The 11,733-nt window shown below is 31.9% G+C and overlaps 1 protein-coding gene across 4 annotated transcripts in view; it reads left to right on the top strand.

Moving 5' to 3' along the window:
• The first annotated feature begins 830 nt into the window (after window positions 1-830).
• Window positions 831-11,733, top strand: part of LOC132722339 (uncharacterized) — a 52,944-nt gene continuing 42,041 nt past the window's right edge. For 2 of the 4 annotated variants that reach the window (XM_060706823.1, XM_060706821.1), the window contains exons 1-9: window positions 836-914; window positions 1,912-1,956; window positions 4,099-4,131; window positions 5,455-5,511; window positions 6,466-6,513; window positions 6,777-6,851; window positions 7,740-7,829; window positions 9,305-9,355; window positions 10,856-10,927. In XM_060706823.1, coding sequence (XP_060562806.1) covers window positions 902-914; window positions 1,912-1,956; window positions 4,099-4,131; window positions 5,455-5,511; window positions 6,466-6,513; window positions 6,777-6,851; window positions 7,740-7,829; window positions 9,305-9,355; window positions 10,856-10,927 — 484 coding nt within the window. In that variant the 5' untranslated portion in view covers window positions 836-901. Of the gene's footprint in view, window positions 915-1,911; window positions 1,957-4,098; window positions 4,132-5,454; window positions 5,512-6,465; window positions 6,514-6,776; window positions 6,852-7,739; window positions 7,830-9,304; window positions 9,356-10,855; window positions 10,928-11,733 lie in introns of all 4 variants that reach the window. The other 2 variants (XM_060706822.1, XM_060706820.1) reach the window with 2 other exon arrangements.

The raw sequence follows: 11,733 nt of genomic DNA, 5'->3' as shown, positions 1-11,733 counted from the left end.
ATAGGCACCTGAATGTATATTTTTTAAAACTGATTTATAATGTATAAAAAAAATTGTAAATATATAAATGTTACACATTCTTTGATGTTTAAAAATTGTTTTGGTACATAATTTCAGTTCGCTGTATGTAGCATCCTTAATTAATTTCAACATACAGGATCTTAAATATGATAATGATTGATTTACCTTTACAAATCTACCAAGTTTAACGAATGGCATAAATCTTACGGGCATGATACGCATATGATACAGTAGTGTTCATCCGTGCTGTTCTTCAAAAAATAGAAAGTTCGACGGGGACGATAGAGACCGGAAAATGTACTAATTTCTGTAGAACAGCTACGGATGAATACCTGTACTAACATCTACCTTGTATTTAGTGTCAATTTTTATTTGGCTTCATTAATATTCACTTTATAACGTCAAGACTATTTTTACGAACGCGGTTCTATGAAGCCCTATGAAAAATAGAAGGCGACTATGAACGAAATTTGATATAGTATCGACGTTTGTTTTTCTATGAAAATTAACAACAACAACAACTACTTTTATTAGCAAATATCGACAAAAGATTGCCTTTTTGGTAACATAAATATTTTCTTAAGAAATACAGCGTTTTCATTGGATGAAAAACTAAAAAAAAGAAAGTTACTAAAATTATAAAAGACACGGTGATAATAGAACAGTGAAGAGAAGAGATAGTTAATGAAACAGAATGAACCTGAATGAACCACATTTTTAATTTAGGACATCTTTACATAATGAATTAAAAATATTGTTAGATAACTTTCAGATCTAAACCATGTGCCCTAGTTTGCTATTTTATTTGATCCTTATCTAGATAGACGTCATTATTAAGGGCAAGGAGTCGGATTATTTAGATCTTTTTAGTCAGGCCAATATGTATTTGTCTGGTGAGTCTTTTTCTTCAATTCTTTTTTCATCTCGAATAATCAAATCCGATTATAGGACGTTATAATACACTTATAAATAAAATATTGATGAAATAAAATGCGTATTTTTATTTTCTGTATTTTCACTGTATCAATTTATTTTTCACAGCAGTGAAATAACATATTTTACGTTCCTTTACTGGTGTCTTGCCGGACTGATTTCTTTATAATTCAGCCAAAACACATAATTTAAATCTGTTATGTCAAAAAATGGAAAACTGAATATAATAAACAGAAAATTCATTTTTTTTCTACACGCGCGACCAATTTATTTTTGTAAATACGTACTTACAAATTTTAACCGGCTTAGTGTTTTAAATTATTTTATAAACAGTCGATTTACTAGACTGATTAACAGTTTGCCGATTTACCTAAGTAAATGTGTTACGATTCATTTGAAATACTGCAATCCTTTTGAACGAAAATTAATTTCAATTTTACGATTCATTTGAAAAACTGCAATCCTTTTGAACGAAAAATAATTTCAATTTTACGATTCATTTGAAAAACTGCAATCCTTTTGAACGAAAAATAATTTCAATTTTACGATTCATTTGAAAAACTGCAATCCTTTTGGACGAAAAATAATTTCAAACACTAGCTGTTTTAAATCGCTATTGTCGAGATGATGTATATATAAATATATATCTACTGGTTGAATTATAGACATATTAAACTGAAGGACTTTCAAAACGCATGCTTTGTATAAGACCATTCTCACAACGTGTTTTTCGATATTTTATTTTACTAGTTTCAGTTGTTAATTTTATGCTTTATAAAGTTGATAATATAATGTATGTTAGATGTAATTCTTTGTTTTTCTGTGAAAGACATTATACCGTACTACACGCGTTTGTTTTAAGGCCATTTAGCATACATGCAATTATGTCTTAATTCTGAATGAAAAATTATATATGGAGAAAGTTATTTAAAAAAAATATTGTATTGTTATCAACAGCATGTGTTGCAGTGTTTCTTGGGAGTGTATTTGAACTGCCACTCGGTAAGTGAATAAAATATATTTGTATTTTAACACATTGACAATCTTAACAAAATCACTTGGATTTAAGCAACTTATATTGAAAGGCGAAACCATTCTATGTAATAAATTCGATTGTGCTAGGCTTCACATGTACTCAATAAATTATATTGCAAAAAAGTCAAAGTAATTCTTCACTTTGATCATATTATAACGTCATGTGCAATATGATGAATTACAAAGTTAACACGGAGGAAGGAACGCAGTGTTTCTTTTGGTAGCATATTATGTCGAACAGCCAGAAGAAGTCATGGCTACTTTCCAGCTTTACTGGTAAAGGAAGACCTCAGGTGACCCTTTGTACATTAATATCAGGCACACGCCGGCCCCGACGTTCTGTACACTAGCTTGTTAGTTTCCTTGCATGAAAGAATCTTAAGTCCCTGGCGAGATTCGAACACACAGCGACAAGAGGACAATGTCTAGTTATACAAGTACATGTGCACCGGAAAAGGCCTCTAGATGTACAAATCAAAATTAAATTAAAACCGGAACAAACTTTAGAGAACAATATTCAAATCGTTACATGTTTTATCTTTTACGTTAGTATTGTCATTTACATCATGTTATTTAAGAAATAATATATCCTAAACTGTGATTTTATCGCTCAATAACATCACTGTTTGGAGTTCGGATGCGAGGAATTATCTCACGAGGGCGTAGCCTGAGGAATATAATGATGCGAATCCGAACGACAAACTGATGTTATCCAGCGATAAAATCACCGATTTGGATATATGATTTCGATTCTAACACGACATAAATAAATAAATGCTGCCGTACCTGCTATTAAGCAAAATTGCGCCTGATTTGTTTCCGTACATATTGTCAGCGCGTCGGATTTTATAGTGGTTACGTCACATGTATAATGATTACGTCACATGTCTAAATATAGAACGTCAAACAGTGACTCTATTGCATATTCTAACACGACCCGCATTTTTCCCTATTGAACATAGAAGAACAGAAAGTGTGTGCTATTTAAGAAATAATATATCCCAAACTGTGATTTTATTGCTCAATAACATCACTGTTTGGAGTTCGGATGCGGGGAATTATATCACGAGGGCGTAGCCCGAGTGATATAATGATGCGCACCCGAACGACAAACAGTGATGTTATCAAGCAATAAAATCACCGATTTGGATATATTATTTCGATTCTAACACGACATCAACAAATAAATGCTGCCGTTGATTATAATTAGCTTAATTGCGCCTGATTTGTTTCCGTACTTATTTGTCAGCGCGTCGGATTAATAGTGGTTACGTCACGTGTCTAAATATAGAACGTCAAACAGTGATTTTATAGCATAATAACACACACTTTCGGTTCTTCTATGTTCAATAGGGAAAAATGCGGGTCGTGTTAGAATATGCAATAGATGCACAGTTTGACGTTCTATATTTAGACATGTGACGTTATCATTATACACGTGATGTAACCACTATTAATCCGACGCGCTGAAAATAAGTACGGAAACAAATCAGGCGCAATTTTGCTTAACTATCAAGTACGGCAACATTTATTTGTTGATGTCGTGTTAGAATAGAAATTATATATCCAAATCAGTGATTTTATCGCTTGATAAGATAACTGTTTGTCGTTCGGATGCGCATCATTATATCACTCGGGCTACGCCCTCGTGATATAATTCCTCGCATCCGAACTCCAAACAGTAATGTTATTGAGCAATAAAATCACTGTTTGGGATATATTATTTCTTAAATACCACACACTTTCGGTTCTTCTATGTTCAATAGGGAAAAATGCGGGTCGTGTTAGAATACAATATAATTATGTTGCTATACATGTTTATTACATACCCATGACGATTTTGCGTCTCCGTAAAAATAGCATTGCACGACACATAGCGATATGTGCCTGCACTTAATTATTATGAAAAATGCAATATGGAATAGTTAACACATAGACTGAAGTTTTTAAACTTACACTCATTCAATATCCTCTTTATATTCAGATTTTGTATTGCTTCTATGGTATTCACTTTTTGTTTATCGTAACTTATTGGGACTACATAAATAAAGGTTATGTTTTCTTTGAATGTTTTTTTTTTCAATTAAAGCTGTATGTATTTTATTTCAGCTTCTGCCTTCCTGATCGATTTCTACAGCATAGGTAAGCCTATACCAAAGTCTGATATAAGAAAAAAAATGTCAAAATATTTGGTGCTAATATACATTTTATCTTGAAAATATTAAGCAAACTAAGTTGTAAGGTAATTGAATACCTCTTTTGTTTTCAGTTTACATGAGGTGCGGACTCAAACCCCACCGAGGACAAACTTTTTTGTACCTTTTTTCTTTTTGTTTAGCCAGATTGTGGATTAAACGGGTTTTTTTTAAGGAACACTACGCCTCAGAAATGAATACATTTTTCAATCATAAGAATGGTCAAAAATAAGATTTATATCGTTTACATATGTTAAATGTTTATCATCCGAGGAATATAAGTGCTGAATGTGATTTTGTTTTGTCATAAAAGTAGCAAAATGTAAACACATTATTATTATTTTGACTTTATGTCACTTTAACAATATTAATTATTAAGAAGCAGCAAGGGATAAAAAATATGGTTCGGGTAATTAGCCAACGAGTAACTTTTTGAAACTATAATGGGGCATAAATAAATAAATGTATAAATAAATAAATAGATAAATAAAAGCGTTTGTGAATTAAAAAATATAAGCATTTCGGGGGGGGGGAGGGGTTAATAGGCCTTTAATTAAGAAGTATTTGCAGTTTTACATATACCTCTTAGTTTGAATTTGGTAAAAAAAGTAGTTTTGCAGATTAAAATGATTATATTTCCAAATCCAGATAGTTCATCGCCTTCATCTTTTACAAATATACAACTAGATAATTGTAATCGAAGATGTAACGATGTCACATTTATAAATGACAAATCTGATGGACTTTCTAAACCCACACTTATTTCATTTCCAGAAAAATAACAGATAACTATTTAAATTAACCATATTTGTTTTTTTTCATACTAGTATTTACATTTCTTTGGGGGTTGGTTTTGTTTGTTATAAGTCCAAACTATGGGTCTTATTTGAGCACTTTTATTGTTGGATAAAAATATATATTTCATTTTTAACTAATGAAATATCTGTTGTTATTGTTTTGTATAACTAAATTTATACACAAGTTCAACTTAAATTGTCAATATTTGACAAGACAGTACAATTTTGTTATGTTTTTTGTGTGTAAAGAATATAATAAAAAAGTTTTATATGAATTTTGAAACATTGTCAATTACATATAATACTGGTTAATTAAGTTATATTATGTACTAGTTATCAATGAGTCGGAGGTATGACTATCAAATCCGAGGTCCCATGTATCGGTCCTCTACACCGGGAATGCAAAAGAACCAAGCTATTCTCTGTGATAAAAAACTAAAGATAATGAAATTATTTTTGATTTTTTTTTCCAGCGCCAACTCACAGTAGTCATAGCAGTCATCACTGTTTGTCCTACAGCAGTTACAATGGTAAAATAAATTTAAGAGTTCTATACGGTAGCTTTATGAATATAAGTATTTATAAGCATTTAAAAAACAAAACAACAACAACAAGGACAGATATACGAACACTGGTTCCTGAGAAAGACTCCTGTCTGAAAAATAGGACTATAAATTCATACACATCGGTTTCGAGATTAGTAAATAATGATAAATAGCCTATACAAACTTGTACCCCGACAAAAACAAAGACGCCAAACTCCTCACAATCATTTGATTGGCTTACGTCTGTGTAGCGAAGCGAAGGGAGACAACTGCGTCGGAGTTTGTGAAGACGCAATAATAAATTCTCAATTTTGATTGGGTTAGGATAGAGATAGTAAAATCTTTTTAAATGTATATGTTGCATATCAGCAACAATAAGGTTTTTTTTCTTGTGGTGGTAGTACTAGAGGGTTTCAGTAACGGTTTCGAGTGTGTGTTTATAAGCTAGATCTAATAGCCGTATAAACTATAATGTAATAAACTTACAGAGTTTTTGCCGGAGTCGGCTTTAAGAAATATCACATGATATTTAGGTCGATATCTTGCGAGTTTTAAAGTAAAGTAAAGTAAAGTAAAATAAATAAATTAAATAAATAAATAAATAAATAAATAAATAAATACATAGCTAGTTTGTAATATTAAATAAAACTGTTACTTAAATTGCTTCCCAGGAATCCCTTTTCCCAGATATTTATATATTACTTACTACTACACAACTTAGTCAACCATGTTTTGGAAAAGAAAATTAAAATAAAAGACTTGTTTAAAAATCTCGGCTATCGCCTCGGCCAATATGACATTTACCGGTGAATAGTATGCTTGCCAATGGCTAACATAAAAACTTAAATTTTCATTTAGTTCAATAAATTCAGTTTTTTAACTATACTTATTCAATATCCTTTATCGATTACATGACACTGATTTGTTATTTATTTTCAGAACTTTTAAATCTAATACATGACGACAACTGTATGAATGTGGATTTGGGTAATGTTATTTGATTAATAGATTATCTTTTTGGAAACTATATGTTTTTTGTTTTAATTCTAAATATATAACATGATGTTTGACTAAAGAAACAATAACTATGGAATATTGTATCAGTGTTTCTTGAAATCATTTTGAATAAATAGCCGGTCACTTGTAAAGGAACTCGTAACTTTTGGTCAGAAAGCCGGTTATGTGGATCGATGTTTGAAGTATGACCAAATAAAAATTATCAAATTATGAAATTACACATACATTTTCAGTGTTTCAGCACCTAGAGGATTTGAACAATCAGGTCGGCGTTTACTGCAGGATGAAAGTGATTAATGCTCTTTCAGGTAATTATATGATTAAACTCTTTTCGTTAGTCCGTAAAAAACTGCCAAGTCATTCTAGGAACTTAGTTCATTCATGGAGCGCGGAAAGAATGACGTCATTTTAAGACTCGACATGTCGGCATGTTTTACATGTGGATGTAATACACCTTTTTCTAGCATAAGTTTATAATCCTGTCTGACATGCAAAATTATAAGGATCTAACATCGGCTGCCGGTACAGACTGGAATATCTAGTAAAACGGTTTAGCTCTGCCGAGTGTCCGCTGTACAGTTAACCAAGAGCTAGATATTCCTCTCAGTTGCGACAGTCAGTGATTGGTTCTTATTTGTATATTACAAATTAATGATATTTCAAAAACTTTTATTTTATTTCGCACTTTTTCTTAATGTAGTTCATCCATAACGGCACAATGACGGTATTTTTAGAACGCATTTCATTAAAAAAGGAGCATGGGAATTAAATCATTTAAACGCGATTTATCTTACAAGGGGGAGGGTTTTAAGACAGGTTTTTCTAGCAAAAGTGTAAAGAGTAAGTATATGCAAGGAAGTACCTTTCTTCAAATTTTTACATAACCTTGTATATTAAAGCCCGAACAAAAAAGCCAATAATTTCTTTTCTTCCAAGTTTCTATACTTTTTGGTGTCCTTCTAAAGGTTAAAAAAGAGTAAGAAAATTTGCCAAAAAAAATTTGGTCAAGCATAGGCCTGTTTACAGGTTGTTTCCGTATGCCAAATAATTACACTCACAGAGCATCTCTATCCAGGGAATGAGCATCTTACATTAATTAAAGCATTTTAGATAACATTATTTTCTTTTTTTATAAAAAATACATATTTATTCGTTTCTGAGGTATTATGTTCTTTAGATAATTATTTTTTATTTAGACCACTTTGGATCACATCCTTACATACCTCAGAAATGTAGTTGTACCGGCCACTACAGACTGCAGATATATCACATTGGATCTGGAGACGGTATGGGCTTTTATAGCTGTAATATATTATACCACTCGATTTAAAATTGTTCAAATAATCTAATCACAAACTTTTTCAACTGCTTGTATTCGAATGGTAGCCGAATAGTAAATAATCATAACAATACTTGTATTTACTTTTCATTCCAATACATTTTGTCGATGAACCTTAAGGTACAAGTATAATCCTTTTCTTCTTTCTTGTTATTTTTGTAATGATTATTTGATTTTTGTGCCCCCATTTTAGTGGCGGGCATTTAGATTTACCCTTTTCCGTCTGTCCGTCCTTCCGTCTGTCCGTTCTCTTTTTAGTCGCTCGTAACTTAAAAAGTATTCGACCTAGAGTCATGAAACTTAACAGGAATGTTGATCAGCATGTGCAATTGTGCACCATAGTATTTTCATTTTGATTTAATCAGTATTTTTAGAGTTATTGCCCTTGACTTAGTAAACATTTGCAATTTTCAACTTGTGTCACATGTAACTCAAAAAGGATTTGACCTAGAGTCATGAAACTTAACAGGAATGATGATCAGCATGTGAAGTTGTGTGGATTTATTCAGTATTTTTAGAGTAATTGCCCTTGGCTTAGAAAATTTTGCAATTTCCAACTTGTGTCGCATGTAACTCAAAAAGGATTTGACCTAGAGTCATGAAACTTTACAAGAATGTTGATCAGCATGTAAAGTTGTGCACCTGGTTATTTTCGTGTGGATTTATTCAGTATCTTTAGAGTTATTGTCCTTGACTTAGTAAAAATTTGCAATTTTCAACTTGTATCGCATGTAACTCAAAAAGAATTCGACCTAGAGTCATGAAACTTAACAGGAATGTTGATCAGCATGTGAGGTTGTGCACCTGGGTATTGTCGTGTGGATTTCTTTAGTGTTTTAAGAGTTATTGCCCTTGACTTAGTATTTTGCAATTTTCAACTTGTGTCGCATGTAACTCAAAATGGATTTGAACTAGAGTCATGAAACTTCATAGGAATGTTGATCAGCATGTGAAGTTGTGCACCTGGGAATTTTCGTGTGGATTTATAGATTTGCAGTTTTCAACTTGTTCATGCGTAGCTCAAAAATTATTTCATTTGTAGGCTTAAACGTTTACAAGAATGATGGTTAGCATGTGTACTTATGCATCTTGGGGTTTGCTTGTTGATTTATTTTTTATTTGTAAAGTTCTTGCCCTTTACTTAGTAAAAGATATTTAGTTTTCAAAAAATATTTGACCTAGAGTCATGAAACTTTTCAGGAATGTTGATCAGCATGTGAAGTTGTGCACCTGGGAATTTTCGTGTGGATTTATTTAGTATTTTTAGAGATATTGCCCTTGACTTAGTAAAATTTTCAAAAAATTTTTTTTTAACTGCTTAGTAATTTCTCTTCTAAAGAAATTTAGTTCCCTTATATTACATGATACTTAATGGAAATCAAGTTTTTACATTCAGTTTGATAAAACAGATGATTTTTGCAGGTGTAACTGATATCAGAGATCATTGTCTTCGGATAGACAATTCATATCGAGGTAGGTAGCCATTTATTTAGGTCACTTTACGCATTTTGACTAGAGAAATTATAAAACTTAGCCATTTATTAAGGACTTTAACTTTTCGCACTTTCCCATGAGTAATCATAAAGATATTAAGTAAAGTTGCAAACCAATGCAAATTTTGGACAAGGTATATACCGTTATATTCTGAACAAAACAAGCAAACAAACAAATAAACTTCCCCTGTATTTAAGTGAAGACACACACAAATGTGAAAATCAGGATAAAAGTAGATTTATATGTAATACATATTATGTATTGAAAGGGTATTAAATTGCGATATTTTTAGGAAAAAATTATGTTGAAGGTTTATCCAAAAGAAGTGAAATAGTAGTTAAATTGCAAAAGGCATAAGGGTTAACAAAATCACAAATTGCATCGTTAGCGCATTGAACGGATCGGCTTGTTGAATGTTGTTCCATTACTGAATTGAGGGTTGTCCTAGCTGAATGACATTTGACGGCGGAACAGGTTGTCGACGTCTACCACGCTGGCCCAACTTATCCCAAAGGTGTTCAATGGGATTAAGATCATGGCTTTTGGCAGGCCAGTCATTAATTATTGCAATGTAATTCGCACTGAAGTTCACAATGTCCCTAGCTGCATGACCTGTGGCATTATCATGTTTATATGAGTGATATTGGCCATTTTTAAAACAGTGGGATAACATGCCTCGCAATTATTTTATCTCGGTAGCGGTGGACATTCAAATTTCCTTCGATTACGACGAGATAAGTGCAACAGCCAAGTGCAATGCCTTGTCCGAGCAAGACTGAGCCCCAGATGCTTAACGATCTCGTTCAAGTACGCAGCGGTCGGCATTACGTTCATTTCTCCTACGGTATACTCGAACCCTGAATGGAAAATAAATTGGGTTCAGCTGGTTTCTCTTGCACAATGAGTTTAATAGAATTAAGATTTACTTCAAGGCAGGGATCAAAGTCTTGCGCGCGACATATCGTCATTATATGTACAACATTTTAATGCCTCGTTTTTTAATCCATCCAACAATGACAGTCTGTTGACCGGAAACAATCATCAGTGCATTTCTTATTAAAAATGTCTTTTGAAATCAGGGTGTGGTCATAAAGAACATCTATAAATGATAAAGTAATGGACCAGAAAAAATTTGGACGAATTGACGGACGCTACAAAACCTATTTGACTTCCAATTTGAGGGTAGGGATCTGAATTTAGGCTTTTTTATATATCCCAGGTATCAGTCATTCTAAAGTTCACGTTAGTCCGCCAACCTAGAACGAATTGTTAACATGTATATCAGTTGATTTAAATTTGACATAAGTCATGTTAGCTATTGAATGGTTAAATACATGAATGTGTTCGCTTCAAAATAAATGACATTTTCCTAACTAAAGTTCTTTTAGTGCCGCTCATGTTTTTTTATTTATATATATGCTAAATACTCAGAAAGGACATGTAATTCAATTTACAAATGGCAATAATTTTGGCTTTCAGATCTGTACCATCAGTTTTTCCAATCTCAGGGCTCAAATGGTAATAACATTGCATGCAGAACACATCATTCAGGTTTGCCATTTTTTACAGATTTACACGTATTTATCAAATCTATAAAATCGGTGTCTTTTGCAAAATTGGGTTTTTAATAATATATACACTATAAATTTAATATTTAAATGCTTTATGTGTTTTAATGGTTGAAGATGACAACAGTTAATTAATGCATTTACATTTTAATTAATTTGTAATACATTGCAGTCAACAGTTTTCTTTATGCTAGGCAAATAACTTTCCTCCACAGACATTTCCTTTTTGATATTCAATAAAAACAGGCCAAACATTCATAGCGATTGGTCAATTGATGTTATTTACTTGTTTACAGCTAACAAAAATATCAAACGCAATTTACAAGTACTTTTTCATAAATAGAAGGTACTTTATCAATGTGTCACATTTACAAGCTTCATTACACTGCTCGTTCAAGCCCAAATCATTATCATAAAGTTACGTAATTTTCTTTTCAAATAGGAAGGTCATGTGCTGTTTTCGTTTCATTTTAAGATCTAGCCAAAGTTTTGCCTCATTACTGAGTTTTGAAAATATGATCTTTGCCAACAAAAATGAGATTTCGCTCGCCTTGCCCGATTGGAGCGAAAGTTCAAACAAAACAATTAACTTTTTTAATGCAAATATAAAAACATTGTATGTACAGTATGGATATATAAACATACAACTTTTATAAAATATAGTTCATACAGCTATAAAAGTATTCCAGTAGAAAATAGAACATATCCATAAAAGAAAAGTAAGCAATTTTATATACTACACTTATTCATCTGCACTCTCTCACTGTAATATGTGCTTTAAATTATCTC

This window comes from Ruditapes philippinarum, unplaced genomic scaffold (assembly GCF_026571515.1).
Source record: "Ruditapes philippinarum isolate M1 unplaced genomic scaffold, ASM2657151v2 ctg335_1_1_1_1, whole genome shotgun sequence".
In the NCBI taxonomy this organism is placed as follows: Eukaryota; Metazoa; Mollusca; class Bivalvia; order Venerida; family Veneridae; genus Ruditapes; species Ruditapes philippinarum.
This window is presented reverse-complemented; position numbering and strand designations above follow the sequence as displayed.